The sequence below is a fragment of the Balaenoptera acutorostrata genome, chromosome 18 (assembly GCF_949987535.1).
Source record: "Balaenoptera acutorostrata chromosome 18, mBalAcu1.1, whole genome shotgun sequence".
Classification (NCBI taxonomy): domain Eukaryota; kingdom Metazoa; phylum Chordata; class Mammalia; order Artiodactyla; family Balaenopteridae; genus Balaenoptera; species Balaenoptera acutorostrata.
Genome location: NC_080081.1, coordinates 72,336,102 through 72,357,469, shown reverse-complemented (window position 1 = coordinate 72,357,469; position 21,368 = coordinate 72,336,102). Strand labels below are relative to the sequence as shown.

The following is a 21,368-nucleotide window of genomic DNA, read 5'->3' as shown; positions in this document are numbered from 1 at the left end:
ATAAACTATATGCTAAGATCCTTTCCCAGGCATTCAAGTACTAGAACTTGACTTGGGCTGTCTTGGATGAAGCAGTGTGTCTAATAAGGCACGAATACCCTCAGGACTTTGGTAACTGGGTCCTCCCAGATGCATGTTTGGTTCCAGATACCCAATGATGGATACAGAGTACGCCAAAAGAGAAGCAAAGGTTAGCAGGCTCAGTTCCGAAACCGTATGGCCAGGCGTCTGGTATATGTTAAGGGCAGTTATTTTCTCCCTGAATTCCTGAGGGTATCAGCAGGGGTAAGAAGAGTGAGAAGGGATCAGGAGAGACCTCGTGGCCCGGGGCTTCATGGTCTGGGTTACCCAAAAATAAGGATGATGTGTACCTCCTAAATGTATTTTTTATTAAAAAACCATACCACCTTGAGTAAAATGGACAAGCAAACTGATTTAGACCTGGTCTATAAAGCAGTTTTCTACCAACGCTATGTAAGCTTTTTTTTTTTTCCAGAACTACTTAACATATCTGGATTATTTTCCAAGGCCATATGCTAATGTATGTAACCCCACAATAAGGATACAACTAGTTAAGTTGGATAGCAGCTGAGTCATAGCAGTTTAGGCCTAACTGTAGAAAATCAGTTTTAGGTCAACTTAATCCCTCGCAGCACATTTTTGCTGACTGGATATATATCTGAGAACATCAGAAACAAAAAATAGCATGTCCTTTCCTAACAGAAATCGCACAAGTTTTTTTTTTTTTAATTCTTCAGTGTTCTCCCATTTTTGCTCCCCTTTCTAGTTTTGTAGAGTAACTAATTATTTAGAAGTGCATTTTGCAACTAACTCACCTTGGACAGTTATTCAAGAAGGTAACTTGCTGAAAGTGATGCATCCTGTAGGTAGTTTACCGAGTGGACTAAGTTGAGTGACTGTTACACCTGCTTTAAATTTTTTCTGGGCTAAAAATGTGGCCAAGCTTCATGGCATAGAGTGACAGGTTTCTAGTTGCTCGTTTGCTTGTGTGTCAGAAAGAGTCAAGAGTCACTTTCTGAGGTGACTCCTGATCTTAACCCCCGTAGCTCCCATCCCAGGAGAAGCAGGCTGTGCTTGGCTCCAGTCCCTGTCTGGGTTTGGAGCCTCAGTTTTCGCCATAGGAAGGCATCCCCTCCATCAGCTCTGCTAACTGTTAAGGCCAGCGTCCTACACTGGACCAGCAGCATCGAACCAGCTACCTCTCACTACCTTCAAAAGTGCAACCAGGAAGAATTGGAGAAATTGCCTAAGGATGTTATAAAAACATCCTGCCTCTTCATACACTAAAGCCTATCCCAGGATTAAGCCAGCTTGTCTGAAGCCATATGCATGGATCGTATCATGTGGCCCCAAGTGCACTGGCTTGTCTTGAATGCCACTGGCCTATGTTGAGAGCGTTATAAAAAATAACTCCATGAAATTTGTTGCTGTGCTTACTTTAAAAATATTTTGTTGAGGAAGTTCATTAATGCATTCAAAATACATATGTACTGATCTCCTACGGCGTGCCAGATACCGCTCTGTGTACTAGGAACAAAATAGAGAAAGTCCCGCTCTCGGGAGCTTGTGTTAGAGGCAGAGGAGGGGGGAGCCGTCAGTGCTGGGGAATCTGTGCCGCGGGGGAACTAAAGCAGAGAGAGGGAGAGAAAGTGATTGGGGATGGGGTGGATTTTAAATGGAGTGGTCACAGAAATCCTCTGCGATAAAGTGATACTTGGGCAGAGACTTGCATGAAGTGAAGGAGTGAGCCACGCAGCCATCTGGGGAAGAACACTGCAGCTTTGGGGTGGACGGTAGGTGGACGGCGCCTGGCGTGGTCACGGAACAGCAAGAGAGCCAGGGTGACTGGCGTGCAGTGAGCCAAGGGGACAGCAGTAGGAGAGAAGCCAAGAAACAGGAGAAAGATCTTGTCAGGCCTTAAAGGCCCTGGTGTGGGTGCTGCATTTCATTTTGAGTGTTGAAGGGAGCAGAGAAAGGGCCAGTGATAAGCAGAGAAAGGGACTCTGAATGAACTTCTGTTTTAAAAGGATGACTCTGCCCGCTCTGCAGAGAATAGACTGTAGAGGGGCAAAGAGGGAAGCAGGGAGAGACGGTGGGAGCTTAGCCTAGGATAGTAGTGATGGAGGTGGTCGTAGCCTAGATTTGTTATGAGGTAGAGCTCACTGAATATGTGGATGGTAACAAGTTACTTAACTTTAGTGTCCCCTTTATGAAATAGGGATAATAGGTACCCATCATTGGGTTATTAATATGTGAGATGCATAGACCAGTGCCTGGCATAAAGTAAGCACTCGCTATGCTAGTTTGAATGTTGTTATTTTAATTATTACTGTCACCACCATCATGATCATCATGATTAGAAGTTGGATATGAGATGTAAGGGAGAAGTCAGGGAGGACTCCAAGGCTCCTGTCCTGAGCGAACTGGAAAGAAGGAATCGCATTTTACTGAGACGGAGGAGATCAGAGAAAGAGCGAGTCGTCACAGTGATGGGAATTCACGTGATTTAATGTTTTTCTTTTTGTGTATCTATATTTTCATATATCTAATCACTCTATAATGAATAACCATAAATTAGATATCCAAGAAATAAAGGAATGAAAGAAACTTAATCAAGTAATTCCAACCCATTTGATCATATAATTTCATACTCACCAAATGGAATGGTTAGAAAGTTATTTTTACAAGCCTGAATTTGTACGTTTCTAAAAAGTCAAGTAGGGAAAACAAAAACCTGCTCTCCCTGAAACTAAAGCACGCTTGTCTTTCTCACGCTGTAGATGACCCAATTTCTCCCTATACTGGCTGGCTGTTGACTATTACAGAGACCAAACAGCCACAGCCCTTACCCATGCCTTGTACTGGAGGATGCTGGGCCCCCCTGGTGGACTACCTTCCAGAGACCATCACTCCCCGGGGGCCACTCCATAGGTGAGTAGCATGTACAGGTAGAAGGAAATGATCACTTAACTTTGACTGGACTTTTCTTCCTGTGAAAAGAGGGAAAGGTATTCCAGGTCCCATCAAGTGAAATGACCTTCGAAATCAGAGGGAACATGCTAACCTGATCTGCAGCTATCAGCATATTGGCAGAGTCTGGTCAGCCATTAACCAGGGTGCAAAGCTGCCTTGCAGCCCTTTGAATTTTTCCTTGATGTCATCTTGGTAGGGGTACTCATTCTGTTATGCTTTTTAGATTGTGAGCAGCTTGAAGAGAGAGTCCTTGTCTTCTGTTTCTCTTCATTCCTCGGCTCTTATTGCCTAGTAACTAGTAGAATCCCCATTATGTGAATTAGCTCAACTGAAGTTTCTTCTCCTCATAGAGCTCTGTGCTGTGTCAGAAGTTAAACTCCATTTCCCTGGAATAAGGGCCTTACGTAATTCTTCAACAAGGTTTACAAGTTGGATGTAATTGTGACTTAATGATCTATCAGTATATTTTCATCCTCTTCAGAAGTTGCATTAATTTCATCATTTCATTGATTAGGTGCAATATTGCTGTCATTTTTATGACTGAGATGGTGGTGGATCACAGTGTAAGAGAAGATTGGGCCCTTCATCTCCCATTGCTACTCCATGCTGTCTTCTTAGGTAAGACTGGAACCAAGCGGAATTCTAGCCAATAGGGTCAAAAACCTACAGAAGTCACCCATAGAGCTTTCCTTTTACATGGACATCCTGCTTTTCCTCATTTCCAAAATATCTAGTCTCTTCCGTTTTTCACTGTGTTTCTGTGACATCTCTAAAATTCTAGTTGATCAGTCATTGTTTAAAATTGTACTATCACTACAATATAGAGTGGTACCTTGCCAGTGCTATTTCTATAAAGATATCCAAAACAAGTTGGGCCTCTTTGTGGGTCTTTGGTTCGACGTGATAAATTTAAAGCCATGAGACACAGTCGATGCACAGAGAGAAAGAATGTAGTGCATGGTGGGCCAAGGACTGAGATTTTAAAATACTCAAGTTGTAGAGCAAAAAATTGGGAAGGGGAACCAGCCAGGCAGGGAGACTCAAAAGTTCAGTTAGAGAGAGAGAGAGAGAGAGAGAGAAAATTAGAATCTTTCAGTAACAGGGAGATCCAGGGGAGAGAACATCTCAGGAAAGAGGAATGCTAAGCAGAGGTCAAGAAAAGTCCGTCTATCAGTGCTTTATGAGAACATTTGATTTAAGGAATAAAACATTTTATTTTGCCTAAACCCAACTTCTTTACGTCGGTAACACAAACAATAACAAAGAAAACTAAACATTCTTTTAACATGTTCCTCCTGGGTATCTTGGAATCTTTACTATCCCTGGAATCTAAAGGTGCTGAAGATTTGTTTATACTAAGAGATTCCACCGTTTTCTTCCAGGTTTGGACCATTACCGGCCTGAAGTCTTTGAACACAGCAAAAAATTGCTTCTTCACCTCTTGATCGCCCTCTCTTGCAACAGCAATTTCCATGCAATTGCTTCCGTGCTCCTGCAGACTCGAGAGATGGGTGAAGCCAAGACTCTAACAGTGCAGCCAGCTTATCAACCCGAGTATCTCTACACAGGTAACAAAAGAAGGAGTGGCAGGGAACCTGAGACAGAGTCACAAGTATGAGGATAACTCGAGGTGTCACTGGAGCCCACATTAACTTCTCGGGTGCTATTACCTGCCCCCCAGCTTTCTAAGTGGTAAATGACGGGACTATAAGTATGCACCATTTCACTTGATGTGAACTTACCTCTCAAAATCTTTCTTCATTAGTAAATATTTTCAAATATACTCTTTAAATTATTATGATGACTGCTGTTTTCATTAAATATGTTCCTATTGGTACATTGAAAATTTAAATGTCTGTTGACCAAGCGCGTGAGTCTAGAACACCCGTAACCAGTGACCATCTCCATCACCTCAAGAGCAGACGTCACCAAGGTGCCAGATGTTTCACTGTGTACCCTCTAGTTCCCTTGAAGGAATCTACTAAATGACTGACTTTTTTCTGGAAGGCACCATTAGTGGAAGTCTATTAAAAATCATTGCTGTTTTGAAACCAAAAATTTCTTCTTAGAAATGAGGACAGAAGGCATTAGCTGAGTCAAAGAAATGACCCTGTTGTGTCCAAGCTACTCATGAAAACTTTCCCAAAAGGGTTGACCAGCGGTTCTCATTGAGAACCAGAACATTTAAAATATCTTAAAATGGTGATGAACTGACAGAGTTCTGGGGCTACTTTTCTTTACCTCGTTATTTTGTACATCACATTGGCACTGGATATGGGCTGGCATTTCATAAGTCACCACGTACTTCTCTCATTACCTTGAAAAGGAAGGACCTTTTATGCCCTCTTGTCCTGGGCCCTGTCTTGTCTTCTGACAGACGTTGCATATTTCTCTGGAAAACAAATCTGAAGTGATTAACTCTGAAATGTAAGGACTACTGACCTCAGTTTAAGCTCTTTATTTTGAACCAAGCTACACCTAATTGAAAGTAATCCATCAATAGCCTCTCAGAGACACAAAACTCTCTTTACTGTAGACGATGCTTAATTAAAAGATTCTGAAGACTCTGGCTGTTCTAGCTCCCCAAGGTAGGGATGTATTCCGTTAAGCACATGGCCTTAGAATGAGACAATTGTGATCTCTGTTAAGCTGTGTATCTCTGAATGTATCAGTTTTGTATTCACTATACCACTGACATGGCATAAAATGGTCTAGAGTGGGGATTTACAAAACCAAACCAAACACAATGTGTACCGTAGGCAAGACCTGGTAAAATGATTGAATCTCTATATAGTACACATGGCCTAGGTGTACAAAAGCTTTGAGAAGTATCTTCTTTTTATAAACATTTGTTAAATGTTTATTGAACACCCAGTTTCAACTATAGTTGCTTTCAAATCCATACTAAAAACCTATGTGATAAAAATTATTGTCTTCATCTTATTGTAATAGGAAACTGAGGTACAGGGAAGTTACATGACTCCCTGAGATTACACATTAAATGGCAGAGATGATGCTCAGACCCAGGGCTTCTTACTCCTAATTTAATATATCTGTCAGACACACCAGAACTATGTACTTTTTATAATTATTAAGTAGGAGAAAAGGAACGGTCGTGTGTATACATTTTCAAACCCACAACCTACCCAGAGATGGAGAATGCTAACTGTAGAATTTACTTATACCGTATTTATTTTGCCTACCTTGAGACATATTTTATTAAAATATATTAATATACACACAGTATTCACAATTCTGGGTACATTTACTCAAAACATTATGTATAATCTACTTATCGCTGGTTAGTGTTGATATCCTCAAAAATGGTATCATTTCACATATTTAAGTCGTCTATTACCCAAGAATAATTTACTAACAGCACAGTTAGGTGCACATGCATAGCAGAACTATTCATCAGCCTGTGCACGTGTGTGAGAATGCACACGCAGACACACACACACGCTTCTTTTGTAGAAAGCATCAATTAAAACACCAGAGTAGAAAATAGCAGATCGCCCTCTATTACCAAATACACTCTCATTTACACAGCAGTGCAACTAATCCGTAGGCAGGGAAAGAGTGTCAGTCTTATTTAATCATAGCCGTAGCCAAAATGAAGCATTTTTCCCCCCCCCAAAATTAAGTAACTACACACTTCTATATGCGCACCTCCTGACCTCATTAAGTGCCCGGCCTGCAAATTCCACCTTGACCTTGTCTTCCACCAGGTGGCTTTGACTTCCTGAGAGAGGACCAGTCCTCCCCGGTGCCAGACTCGGGGCTGAGCTCCAGCTCCACCTCCTCCAGCATCAGTCTGGGAGACAGCAGTGGGAACCTCCCGCAGATGACCCAGGAGGTTGAAGATGTGGACGCAGCTGCTGAAATAGACGAGAAGGCAAACAAGCTCATTGAGTTTCTGACCACCAGGTAATGAGGGGTCAGGAGATGGGCTGCTGTTTTCAGGTCAGTCTTTTGGAAAAGGGACATCACTTTAAAACCACAAATGGAAAAGCATGCCTGGAGTTCTAGCAAAGTCTTCTCTCTTCTAAATCGTGTCTGCTGGAGTCTGTGTACAAGGCAGACACTGGTAGGCATTGTCACAGTTGAGGGGCAAGGAGATTTTGTGCATAAAGACCCTGCGGCAGACGGAGGCGGGAGAAGTAGCTCCCGGAGGTGAGCGTGACTTTCACCATCTATTGGAGCTGCCAGGATCTGGGAGTTGAGACTTGGCAAAGAACATCACTCTGGAAACCAAAGATATTAGCCACGGTCAACCCAGTGGCAGCTGCAGAGAGGACAGCTGTCTGCTCCTGTAGTCCAAAGAGTCATTTCTAAATGGAATTCAGAAACCAGAAATAAGGACGCGGGATAGGAAAGGGATCAAACTAATAATAAATCAAAATCGAGAAAAACCGCGAGCAATCCTGTTTTTTGCAGGTCTTCTGGCTCTTCTAAGGAACAATTTAACTTGGAAGGCTTCCAAATCTCTAGTCCCCTGAGGTCCAGTATTTGTATAAACGCATGCTTACCTGTGACCTGGGGCGTGCTGACCTTCCTCAGTGAGTTAAGTCCTGGAAGTCTAGTCTATATAAATATTTGTTATCTAGTATCTCACATGATTTTTCTTTATTCAACTAATGCATCAAGTAATGCAAAAAATGAAGAGAGAGCATCTTTTTTTCAATTAATGGTTTAGAGTATTCTGTGCACTCAACTCAATACAGAATTTAACGTACAGGAAGCTCAGGGAGGGGCTGGTGGTGCCTCCTTGCTGGGTACCTCAGAGACCTGACTGGTTTGTGGAGAAGAAAGGTATTGTCACCACTCACTGCTGTCAGCGCTGGGAAGGGTGTTCTCTAAAATTCTCAGCCCTGGATCCATCCCATTCTTACTGCAGAAAACCAAATAGGCAACAGAGGTTGTATCTTCAAGTTGGTGCTACAGTATTTGGCAACCTAATGATGTGATCCTGATTAAAAGCATTATCTCTGCAAATTCTAAGACATAGAAATTGAGTCTGTGTGTAAATCTATATTTTATTTAACATATTATATCATTTTGTTTAACAAACACTTACATAGCACCTACTATGTGCTAAATAAACACTGTCCTGGTGAATCGAGAGGTTTTAATTTTGTGGGGAAAACATAAAAAGTGTATCTCCATCAATTAGCTAGATCTGTTTTGAGTATGCTCTTAAGCTTTATTTTATTTTATTTATTTATTTTTATTTATTTATTTATTTTTTCTTTTTTTATCTACAAACCCTTGTGTCGAGGGGCTCTTAAGCTTTAGAAGACTGAAATTTACCACCAAATTCATATGTAAAATTTTTAAAAATGTATGTTGTACCTTTGGAGTTAGAACTGTGTATATGGTTTTAAAAATGCAAAATGATGGTTACATTTTTGACATTTTGTGTGTTTTGTTGAAGGGCATTTGGTCCACTTTGGTGCCATGAGGACATCACACCCAAAAATCAGAATTCAAAGAGTGCTGAACAACTCACTAATTTTCTACGTCATGTTGTATCCGTGTTTAGAGATTCCAAATCAGGTACTTCATCCTGTTTCTCCAGATCCCACTTCAGTATTTTTCTATAATGGAGCTCATTCTCCCCATATAACCACACACTGTGTATGTATTTGTGTGTGTGTGTGTGTGTGTGTGTGTAAAATCCTGCATTCAGAAGCAATAGCAAAGGAATATTCATAGGGGATATTGAAGCTTTTTCAGATGTGCCTGAGTGATAGTTAATGTCACATATACTGATACTTGCATTATGCTCTATCAAATAATTTCCCCAATGTCTCTGTTCTCCTTGCTTCATTTACCTTACTAGAATTAAACTGTGCCTATATTAATTTTATTTAAAGAAGGCCGTGAGAAAGAAGTCATAGTCACTGACTGTCAGACTCAACTGTGAAAACTGTCAGCCTTGCAAACTGTTTTATTTTTTTAAAAAGAATTTTGTGATAAAATGTTTTTGGCTTTAAAAGTATTTGCTGGCAAGTCCTGTGCCAGTGACCACTCAATATTCTGAACACAGTCTGATTCTAATTTAGACGGTAGTACCATCACAACATTTAAGCCCTTAGCTGCATTCCATTTAGATTCAGCTTGGTCTGGGCTGATATGTGTGTGAAATTTAAATTTGGTTCCTCAGCAGGATACAACATCTATCCCTGCCTTTTTTCACACAGCAGGCTGGCCATAGTAAATAGGGCTCACTACCTCTCCTGGCTGCTCTGATAATTAGCACATTTCACAGTTTGAAACATTCCAGATTAGCCACATCTCTTTCCATTATCAGAGGATACTTACTAAAAAACAAAAAATACTGTTAAACTGAAATGGGAAAGTTGTTCTAGGAATAGGATTGCCATTTCTTGTTTTGAGTTTCCCCTTTGGAATTTCTTTGAAATATTAAGACTGCTTTTATTGGTATTTCCCCCACTTAAAAGTCACTTAATAGCCTAAAGGAAGAAATTTATGATGCAATGTGAACTCTTCATTTGTGTAACACTCTTGATTGTATGAAGATACTAAAAATGAGAAAACATATGAATACCTTATACAGCGTATTCTCAGAGGGCATTTCAGGCTGCTTAGAATATTGTATGTCTTTTCACATCTTGCACGAGATACTTTTACCCACCTCAGTTTCCTTGTACATCGCTACTTTCTGCCTGTTTCCAATCCAGCACAATAAAATGTGTTCCTGGAAACACTTGTATTAGTCAGGGTAGCATAGCTGCTATAACAAATAACCCCCAAAGCTCAGAGACCTAACACAAGAGGCTATTTCTGGATCACATAACAGTTCAATGTGGACATTTGGGAGACAGCCTTCCACCTGGTGCTTCAGGGACCCTCTGCCCTGTGGCCCCGTCATCCCCTAGGCTCGGAGGTCTCTACTCAGCCCTCTGTGTCCATGGGGCAGGTGAAGGAAGAGAGTGCGTGGAGGATTGCTCGGGAGGAGTTTACGTGCTAGCTTTGCATATGACATCCAGTGCTTCTTCCCACATTCCACTGGCCAGAACCCAGGCTCAAGGTCACGCCTGATTGCAAGGAAGGCTGGGAAATGTACGTTCAGTGTGTAACAGGGAGTAAAGGAAACCTTTTTCTTTTCTCTGCCACCCATTAAATAGCTTTTCCCAAAGGACGTCGTCTTAGTGGTGGTGGGACGGGGGAGGATTCTGCAATCCTGCTAGTACAGTTCCAGCAGTATGATTTAAATAAGCTTTTGTTCATTGCCAGGGGACCTAACCCCCATATATTAAATGGCTTAAGTAGAAAAATATGTTTTGAAAAGCAAAATCAAGATGTAAAAAACTATTTTGAAACATCCATTCATAGGTTGTGAACTGCCTATATGGGTTTAATCCTATATTTACTACCCTGAATGTCTCTAAGTCCATTTTCCAGGACCCTTTGTTGACTCTGCAGGAACATTTTCTTATATGGTCTACGTGTCCCTGGGGTGAGACAGCCAAGCAGCAGCTAACAACAATAACACTGAATTATCCCTCCTGGTCCTCATGCGTGAGACAATCGAATGTGCCCCAGAGCCCCTAGACCACGGAGACAGCTCAAGTCGATGTTTTCATCATGTCCTGTGACTCTCGTAGCCTGATTTTCTCCCTGTAAAGAGGCACAGCAAGTGTAGGGTTTAGTGGCCCAGAATTCAGTCATGGACTTTTCCCTTTTGCTTTCATTTCTGTCTGATCACATGATTTTCTGAGGACTGAGATTACCTTCATGCTGGTGGAAGAACAAATATTCAAGCGAAAGTTTAAATGATGCCTGCCTTCTTTGCAGTGCCTACACCTCCATATCTGCATGTTTATGGACTATTCTGAAGAGCAAAGACTTTGGCCCAGACCTTGTCTATGCTTCGCTTTCCTCTGCATACGCAAGTCCTCCAAAAACTTGTTTCTAACAAATTCTCTTATGAAAACAGGAGTGAAAGTATTCTATGTAAAAAGTACAGAAGAACAATGTCAAACAATAGCAGCGTAATAAATAATAATACAGTTGTGAGCACATATTATGTGTCAGAGACAGTACTAAGCCCTTTTTAAGTTGTTTGATTTTCACAACCCCTCTGAGGTAAATGCTACTATTCACAAGGTAAAGAAAAAGGAAGCAGGCTCACAGAGAATTAGCTTCTTTCCCAGAGTCCCAAATCCCCCATTCAAAACTAGGACCACCTTGCTCCAAAGCTTCTGACTGTACTCCGCTATGCCTCTTTAAGACTGATTCAGATTTGGGTTTCATTTTAAAATGGTTAACTTTTAAATAAATACCGCCAGGAGATAGCGCTGTGCAGCTAGCCTGTTGTAAACGTGCGGATAACTGGTGCCCAAGGTTTGCAGAGGAGCGGCTGACCTGCTCCCACCCCTGTGCCCTAGGTTTCCACCTGGAGCAGCACCTGAGTGAAGTTGCTCTGCAGACAGCGCTCGCCAGCTCTTCCAGACACTATGCTGGCCGGTCCTTCCAGATATTCCGGGCCCTCAAACAGCCACTGTCAGCACACGCCTTGTCGGACCTTCTCTCGAGGCTGGTGGAGGTGATTGGAGAGCATGGAGATGAGATTCAGGTACGGAAGGAAAGTCCAGGAACTCACCCTTCTCTCAGCTCAAAGATGAGGAGTTAATAACTTTCTTTGAGCTTTCTTCCTCTCGCCAAGTATCCCAGGCATTTGGACGTGTAAAATTTGTTTTAAAATTCTAGAGGTTGACTTTTATTTTTACAAAAATCACTCCAGGGGGCATTGTCCTAGAAATTCAGTGGACACTTTTATTGAGCCAACAAGTGAAATCCTGTGGTGACTCTTTGTGTTGTTTTGTCTTTATTGATTTTATTTGGTGGGGGCTGAGGGAGTTGTCTTGTTTTGTCTTTTCTACTAACAACCTAAGATGCAGTTGTGCAACCTGCCCACCCAGAGAAGGGATCGCTGTTGTATCTGTGCAAAGTACCACACCTGTCTGTGTGGTTAGCCTTCCATAAACTGAGAAAAGTGAAAGAAATGGGAGAGTAGATGCCACAGGAAGACCCTGTGGACTGGGGACCCCAGAGACCAGGGAGCTGGAAAGCCAGGGGCATTACAAGCTCTGCAGCTTGGGCCAAGCCCTCCTTTTCCACCGGAAGTGTTCTGCACATCAGAGGACCTGCACGCCTGTAGACTTAAGCTTCTTCTCCTCCTCCTGGCCACTGGCAGTACACTATAAAATGCCCCTGGGACACAGCCCTTCTCATACTTCATCTCTTAATCTCTGCCTTTCAGACGTTGCCACTCTGTATTTCAGATGCCCACCATCCCCCTCAACAAGGGGCCATGCTTGTCCCTTGCCCCTCCCTGTTGGATTTCAAATGAGATTGATCTGTGGAAGACCTCACAGCTAGGGAAATAAATCTTCATGATGATCTGCTAACTCCTAAGCCATCTGAATTTCCTAAGTGGCCCTTAAAATTTGTTTGTAGCCTTTGTACATTAAAGTAACCATGACTGTCTAGCTTTCAATATTACCATTATTTGAATAGTTTGCTTTGATTAAATTTATCTTCAGGAAGTTACTAATAGTTATAAGCAGTACAGAATGTTGTCTTTGCCTGTTTGGCAGGGTTACGTAATGGAAGCACTCCTTACCTTGGAAGCTGCTGTGGGTAACTTGTCTGACTGCCTGAAGAACAGTGATCTCTTAACTGTATTATCTCGGTGAGAATCAGTTTAACGACATTTTGAAAATCAAATACGCTGTACTGAATATTTGGGAGATGCCTGGACTTTGGGCAATGTCTAAAGAACAAATCCAGTTTTGGAAGTCTGTGTATGATCCAAGAAAGTATGTATGACATTTCCTTAAGTTAAAAAAAAGGAAGTTACAACACACACACAAACACACACACATACACACACACACACATGCACACAGTAGATAAGTATTTTAAAACATCAGCAGGATAGACAATAAATGTTATTTCTAAATAATACAAATATTAATGATTTTTCATTTCCTATTTCTTTGAATATTTTTTCAAATTTTATGAAATTATCCTATTTATTATGTTCTATAGAAACAAAGTATTTTATTTTTAAATTTTTAAAAATTTTTTTATTTTGGCCGGCTTCTCATCATGGTGGCTTCTCTGGTTGTGGAGCATGGGCTCTAAGTGCATGGGCTTCAGTAGTTGTGGCATATGGGCTCAGTAGTTGTGGCACACAGGCTCAGTAGTTTTGGCTCATGGGCTCAGTCACTCTGCAGCATGTGGGATCTTCCCAGGCCATGGATCAAACCCATGTCCCCTGCATTGGCAGGCGGATTCTTAACCACTGTGCCGCCAGGGAAGCCCCAGAGTATTATTTTTTAAATGAATATATACGAAACACAACTGATCGATCACTATAAAAACAGTTGGAATAAATGTTGATTTTACTTGAAGAAATTTCTACCTTAGGATCTTTCTTTTTTTTAATTTTTCAATTCCTTTTGCTCCTGGCAATGTTTAATAGCCCATTTCAAATCATTCACAATTTTGCATTCTGTCTGTGTAGTTAAGCTCATCTTGCTTGAAATTCAGTCGGCAATGTTATATCACGTTGAGCTTTGTTTCATTTTTAAGTTGAACATTTTTATGCATACGTAATTTTAGTGTGATTACTACCATCATACATACTTATCTATAGAAACCTACAGATTAATCTAAATCAGTAAAAATTTAGCAAGAATGTTCATAAAGAGTTCTATCTTTTCAGCCTGAAACAGATTTAGAAATCATTTTTCATAAACGTTTATAAGTGCAAAAATTTTCCTTTGACACAAACATTTACTTTTTTTCCTAGATATTTCTTTATCTGTTCTTTTTATCAGTCAGTTAATAGAATATTAACATTTGTACCTATCAGGTACATTTTATTTTGTAATCACTCTTACCCAAATTCAAACAAAAAATAAATGAAAGATCAGTGAACTTTACAGACAACTGCTTATTCCTTTAACTTTTTGATAAGTGGAAATCAGTATTCGGTTTTGTTGGTGAAGGTTGTTCTGATTAAGTTTTGTTTTTCATAGCTTTATGTTTAAGAATAAGGAAACATATTCTTTCAGTTTAAGAATATGGAAAAATGAATGGAAAGTAATATTCCAAAGAATGATTTCCCTCCCTCATTGTTTGTTGATGGATCTTGAGAGGACTAGCCTTTCACTGAAATGTGTTGGCTTCCTATTGAACTTTTTAACTTTTATACCCAGCTCTTCATCACCAGACTTAAGCTCTAGCGCTAAACTAACAGCAAGCAGAAAGAGCACAGGACAACTCAATGTGAACCCTGGAACAGCCAGCGGCAACGCAGCAACTGCAGAGCGCAGCCGGCATCAAAGGAGCTTCTCTGTGCCCAAGAAGTTTGGTGTTGTCGACCGGTCCTCAGACCCACCTCGGAGTGCCACCCTGGATAGAATTCAGGCCTGTACCCAACAAGGCCTCTCCTCAAAAACCAGAAGCTCATCTTCCTTGAAGGACAGCCTCACGGACCCATCGCACATAAACCATCCAACCAACCTGTTGGCCACCATCTTTTGGGTCACGGTGGCCTTGATGGAATCCGATTTTGAGTTTGAATACCTAATGGCCTTAAGGCTGTTGAACAGACTGCTGGCTCACATGCCACTCGATAAAGCTGAGAACCGAGAAAAACTGGAGAAACTCCAGGCACAGCTCAAGTGGGCGGACTTCTCAGGGTTGCAGCAGCTGCTCCTGAAGGGATTCACCTCCGTCACCACCACCGACCTTACCCTGCAGCTGTTCAGTTTGCTGACACCGGTGTCCAGAGTATCCATGGTGGACTCATCCCAGGCCATTGGTAAAGCCCACATCACTCACGCTCTTACAGTTCTGGTCATGGTGGGACTCGTGTTTAGTGTCATAAGATAATGTGGGCTTAGTACTTCTAACGATTCTGCTTAAAAATGGTTCTTTGGGAATACTTTGTTCTTTCTTTTAAAATTCTATATAAGTCTTAAAATTCTATATAAGTCTTAATTAGGTATATTGTAAGAGATATTTTTAAGGCAATAGCATAAAAGGGGCAGGAGTAATACATAAGACAGTAATCATTTCTTTATGCTTTCCAGATCAAATTGCAGACAGTGTTGGTTTATTCCATTGCTCTTGTACAGACTTCTTTCCCTTTTTTCTTAACTCCTAAATCTTTTATTTTTCTAAGCCTTTCTTTTCCTCTTGAAAATTCCCTTGGTTCCCTATCATTTTGAATTAAGCCAACAACAAGCCAGATTTTTAATACCATGGCATGTGGCCCAGAATTCTTTCCAGGAAGCCAAAGCTTAATACAGTGGAACTAAGCTACTCCTTATCATTTTAAAGAATCTTTCTGATTACATGAGTAAGACTTAAATTGATTGGCCTGTGTCTTCTCAAGCAGGTTTTCCTTAAAATACATTTTTTGATAAAAATTCAAACTAGTGCTTCAGTTCATTTTAATCTGCTTTTAAAAATCTGTGCCAATCATTCTTATTTGTAACAGTCCGTAGCAAAACAGCCGCTGAACCTGCAAATTACAAATGTACTTCAGTGCCTCCCTTGAAATGTTGCCATTGCAGTGGTACATTTTTCCTGGATTTATGTTAGTTCAGATCAAAGCTGCTTCAAAAGGCTGCTTTCACATCACCTCAGAATAAAATCTGTAATATGCCTTCCCGCTATTAATGGTTCAAATGCACCGTATTCACTTGTCTCCATTGTATCTTCTCTAATCCAGGGTTTCCACTGAATGTCTTGTGTCTTCTGCCCCAGCTGATACAGCATTTTGAAAACCCCAGCCAGTTCTGCAAGGATATAGCCGAAAGGATTGCTCAGGTATGCCTTATGGTTTCACCCTCAGGCAGATCCAAGGCCTGATGGTGGACAGAGTTTACCAGGCTCAGACAGGGCGATGAGTTTCATAAACCTGAAAATAATAACTGATATCACTAGTAATTCACATCTCTGGGTGGCTGATTTGCATTGTCATTTCATTATTGAGAAAATAAGTGGAAAAAATTGTGAAAATTAAATTACTAAGCGCCTCTGCAGCTACCCAAAAAATGTATCGATCAATTTTCCAGGCTGCTGGGGCTTATGGCAAAATTGCTGACATTTCTTCCTATTCATCAGGCTGTTTTATCCCTAATTGATTTTCTTCTTGTAAAAGGTTTGTTTGGAAGAGAAGAACCCCAAACTTTCCAATCTTGCACATGTCATGACTCTTTATAAAACACACAGCTACACGAGGGACTGTACCACGTGGGTCAACGTGGTCTGTCGATACCTTCATGAAGCATATGCTGACATTACCTTGAATATGGTTACCTACCTGGCAGAGGTAAGCTCTTCAATTAAGGATAAAATCTGTTATAGTTTCTATGGGTAAAATATGTATGTATAACTGATAACAATAGCCTTAACTTATTGATCGCCTATTATCTACTGGCATAGATGCTGTATGGAATCATTTAAAATCCTCATAACAACCCAGTGATGTAGGATTATTTATTTTAACAAAGAATCCGAGGCTCAGCCGGGTTAAGTAATCTGCCACAAGTTTAAGGTGAAATGAGGTATAGCTGCCTCTGAAGCTTAAACTCCTTTTTACTACACTAATACCTGTCAGAAATGGCAGAGATGAGGAGATTTTATCTGCATTATTCTGGGTGTTCAAATCTTATTTAGGGAGTTATTGTGTGGCTTGTATGTTTAATGGTTGTTTGCTCTGAACTCATTAACAAAGCATATATTTTTGAAAAAAACTTTTTATCTTCATCTTTTGTGTTTGTTTTTAAAACTGGGATGGGATTTTTGTCCTCATACCATGTGTTCCTAGCACATTCATTGCAAACCCCTACTCTGACTTCTGCGTACGCTGATGCTAGAAATACGTACCACTTTCGGCAAGTGAAGAAATGTATTCTTCAGCACCCCCAGACCCCAACTAGTTTACTATACAAGGTCATGAAATCTGTGAGGCAAGTGACTGATAGTATCACCTTGTTTCAGCATTTTCAGCATTTGCTTTTCCTTTCTGGATCTGCGTTCATGCCTCTTGCTGGGGCCTTTTCAGAAGTGATGAGGACAGTCCATTCTAATTTTTCTTGTATTATATCACCAATCCAGAGTGCAGATAGGTTAAGAATCAATCAGTCATTTTCGGAAAGACTCCATAAGACTGAAAGCCTCTACCTAGAAAAAGGTAGCTGCTTCATCCACCAGCATACATAGTTGACCCTGCAGGATTTTGATTTGCAACACAGATCAGCAATATTGGGCTGTATTCGCACTGTCAACAGCCGAGGATTATTTTGCTCTTTTCACACCCCCATCCCTGGCATTTAAAGAACCTCTCTTAAGTGCCACCCTACTGCTTTTGACAATCACCTTGGTCACACCTGTCCCTGCAAGAGTTACTAATCCAGCACACACATACCTTAGCACACAAGAAGTACCGGGATAAACAATGCAAACACTCTGCTTACCAAGGCAGCCAATGCCTGTTTTAAAACAAGGTGAACTGGGAGAGAGCAAGGAGGCAAAATTTGTTTGGTTCACTAGACATAAAAGTTTCAAAAATACAAATGGGCTGTGGTCTGTACATACGATGGAATATTATTCAGGCTTTAAAAGGAATGAAGTACTGACACATGCTACAACATAGATGAACCTTGAAAATATTATGCTAAGTGAAATCAGCCAGACACAAGAGGACAAATACATGATTCCACTTATATGAGGAACATAGAAGAGGCAAATTTATAGCCATTGTTTTACAGTTACAGAGTTTAAGTTTGGGATGATGAACAAGTCCTGGAAATAAATAGTGGTCATGGTTGTGCAACAGTGTGGGTGTACTTAATGCCACTAAAGTGTACACCTAGAAATAGTTAAAATGGTAAATTTTATATTATATGTATTTTGCCACAATAAAAAAATAAATTAAAATGGATATCCTAATTTGTTCTGTGCTGCCCTTATCAACAATTGTCACCACAAATTTTATTAAAAACTTACCTACTCACTACATATAATATAAATTAACTGCTATTTCATTTAGTCCCATGTTCTTTCAGGTGTTGGCCAGGTACCTACATATAATTTTAGGCGGTTGTGGTCACTGTCCATTGAACCTGCTGTGCTCACCTCACACTAACTTTGTATGTGTGTATGTGTTGACACAGCTCACATCTTGTCACTTTCAATAACTGTGGAATTATATCATTAACTATCTACCTTTTGTTGCTTGTATTCATAATTTTTTAAAAAATAGTCCTTTGATGCAGACTTTTTATCAGATTATATTTAGCTCGTTTTTCCTGGTGGCATTTCCCAAAAAATCTATCCAGGTAAAGCTCATGGATACATTTGGGAAAATGTATGCATTTGGGAAATTGGTCTTCACAGAGATTTTCCCAATTTACAATACTACAAACAATGTATAAATATTCAGGTTATCCCATATCCCCACTAAATTCTATCATTCCATTTGTACATGTTTTCAGTTGAATATTTTTATTGGTACTTTAAAAATCTCTTTATGTATTTCCTTTCTAGTGAAGATATTCCTTTTTTCATACAATAGATTTGTGGAATTGTCTATTTCCTCATCTGTTAACTGTTCAGTTATTTCTTTGGGCCACTTTTTTTTTTTAATTCATTTATTGTATTTTTGGCTGCGTGGGGTCTTCGTTGCTGCGTGCGGGCTTCCTCTAGTTGTGGCGAGCTGGGGCTACTCTTCGTTGCAGTGCGCGGACTTATCATTGTGGTGGCTTCTCTCATTGCAGAGCACGGGCTCTAGGTGCGTGGGCTTCGGTAGTGTGGCTCGCAGACTTCAGTAGTTGTGGCTCATGGGCTCTAGAGCGCAGGCTCAGTAGTTGTGGTGCACGGGCTTAGTTGCTCCGCGGCATGTGAGATCTTCACGGACCAGGGCTCGAACCCATGTCCCCTGCATTGGCAGGCGGATTCTTAACCATTGCACCACCAGGGAAGCCCTGGGCCACTTTTGATGTGGAATTTCAGCATTTATTTGAATCATTTCTATTAATTTTTAATTTTGAACAGTAACCTTTTTCATTATGTCTGTCACATCAGTTTTCTCATTATTTTGCTTCCCTCTTTGAAAATGTCATTGATTTTTTTCCCCCTGATTATAAAAGCAGTATGTTCAAAAATTATATTATCTAGGGAGAAACACTATCAACATTTTGTTGGGTTTACTTCCAGCATTATTTCTATATAACACACACCCATTCACATCAATGTTGGCATCATCTATTATATAGAAATTATATATCCTTCCTCTTTCACTTAATATTATCTGATATCCTTTACTATCTTTAAAAATGTCATTCTTTTGACTACATGATATTTCATCATACAATTTACCATAATTTATGTATCCATTTCCCTAGTGTTTGACATTTAAATTGCTTACAGAGCTTTCTTGTTTTGTGTGGGTATTTTGGTGTTTTTTTTTTACCATTATAAATAATGCCTTGGTGAAATCTCATACTTAAATCTTAGTATTTATCTCTAGGTTTGGAAAAGTTCCTAAAAGTGTAAATAGTATTTCAAAAGATATGAACCCTTTTAGTACTGTTGATCTCAATTGCCAAATTATCCAATTTACATTTCCACTGATGTGTAAGAATATTCTTCTTATATCCTCACCAATACTATCATCAATTTCTAATCTTTGCCGATTCGATAACTGATAAATGTATCTTTCGTTTTCATTGATATTTTTCAGTCATTAGTGGTGTTTGATGCTTTCCTTTTGAGGTTTATTTTGTTGCATTCCATTGTGTAATATTATATTTATATACTCAGACTTACCTGCGTTGCCTTTGATAATACCTCCATTTCTTCAGTAGTTAGGATTTTCTTTTCCCTCCTAAGGAAATGTGCAATCATAAAGGTACTAGGAAACCCTGGTGCTTCTGTGTGAAAATCTGGTGTCAAACTGACTCACTCTGTGCTTTTCCCCACAGCTGCTGGAGAAGGGCCTCCCCAGCATGCAGCAGCCCCTCCTGCAGGTGATCTACAGTCTGCTCAGCTACATGGACCTTTCTGTCGTTCCGGTAAAGCAGTTCAATGTGGAAGTTCTGAAAACCATTGAAAAATACGTGCAAGTGAGTATTTGAACCAGGATGTTTCCCGAAAGTCATTCCAGAAAGACTGAGGCTTTGCATGGAGCTTTCTTTGTACTTGGCCACAGAGCTGTATGGGTGCCAGGTTGCATGTTCATTCATTGATATCCATAACGTGCTGAGAGCGGCTGAGGACGGTGGCCGACCACCCCCGAGTGGTATCCTGAGGAAGAAGGCAGGACCAGGCCGCAGTGCGTTCCTGAGCCTTCGGAGGACACCTCTCTGCCTCTTGGGCTTCTAGGCTGGGTATTGAAAGCACACTCCTGGCTGGGAGGGCAGGGGCAGGGTCTCATTTGAGGGGTCCTATTTCAGTGGAGAAGGAAGAAGCCACTTGCTTGTGCCTGGTTCTAGGCCAGGCGTTTCAAATGCGAACAGTTAACTCAGAGGTTCACATTGTCCCTTTAGAGCTGAAGGAATTAAGGTTAAGAAAGTGGCATAAATGTACTTGAAAATACTCCAACAAACAAACGTAGTGTACTTGGTAAGTTTCAGAGTTCAAGGGCAAATGCTAGGTTTTTCTCTGGTTAAGCTCATTGACTAAGCCATACAATTTTAAACTTTTTTTTTTCCATCCTCATTTCACCAGTCACATTACTTGCAGAAAATTACTTAATGCTAAAAATGATTTTCAAGCTTTTCTTTTTTTCGAGCGGCGTTGCTCCAGTAATAGTTGTACCATGTGGTAGGCATTCATTACCACCTTCTCACTTTACACTCATGAGAGACAGAGGTTCAGTTCACATCTTTCTACTAATCATGTGCCCCTAGTTTAAAAAGAAAGTGATTGTTTTATTAGGCTACCTATTCTTAGGCCTGTGGGCCATCCCTGGTACTCAAGATCTTATCTTGAATGGTGGCTAATTTCATATTCAAACCATGACCTCCCGTGTGCAGAATTTAACAGTGAAGGAAATGTGTTTTATTTCATGCACTTTATTCCAAGGCCTAGGCAGATAATAACTTTTATCATGCTAGCTTATCTGTGTTCAGTATTTTTGTGGGAGAAGTACCTCAGTCGGCCTGGGGTTGTCAGGGATACAAAGAGGGTGAAACAAAGGAGACTTACAGGAAGAGTAGGAGTTTGATAAGGCAATAAGGAGAGGAAGGGTATTCCAGGATGAGGGAATAGCATGAGGAAAGGCACAGAGGCTAGGAGACCTTAGCTGGTTTGGGCAACTC

At 40.6% G+C, this 21,368-nt stretch overlaps 1 protein-coding gene across 5 annotated transcripts in view; it reads left to right on the top strand.

The window, feature by feature from the left end:
* Nucleotides 1-21,368, top strand: part of FRY (FRY microtubule binding protein) — a 420,573-nt gene that overhangs the window by 353,166 nt on the left and 46,039 nt on the right. For all 5 annotated transcript variants that reach the window (XM_057532698.1, XM_057532699.1, XM_007164157.3 and 2 more), the window contains 11 exons: nt 2,802-2,952; nt 3,509-3,612; nt 4,377-4,562; nt 6,723-6,921; nt 8,429-8,550; nt 11,409-11,596; nt 12,621-12,715; nt 14,250-14,857; nt 15,773-15,870; nt 16,205-16,375; nt 20,031-20,171. In XM_057532698.1, the coding sequence (XP_057388681.1) occupies nt 2,802-2,952; nt 3,509-3,612; nt 4,377-4,562; nt 6,723-6,921; nt 8,429-8,550; nt 11,409-11,596; nt 12,621-12,715; nt 14,250-14,857; nt 15,773-15,870; nt 16,205-16,375; nt 20,031-20,171 (2,063 nt within the window). The remainder of the gene's footprint in view (nt 1-2,801; nt 2,953-3,508; nt 3,613-4,376; nt 4,563-6,722; nt 6,922-8,428; nt 8,551-11,408; nt 11,597-12,620; nt 12,716-14,249; nt 14,858-15,772; nt 15,871-16,204; nt 16,376-20,030; nt 20,172-21,368) is intronic.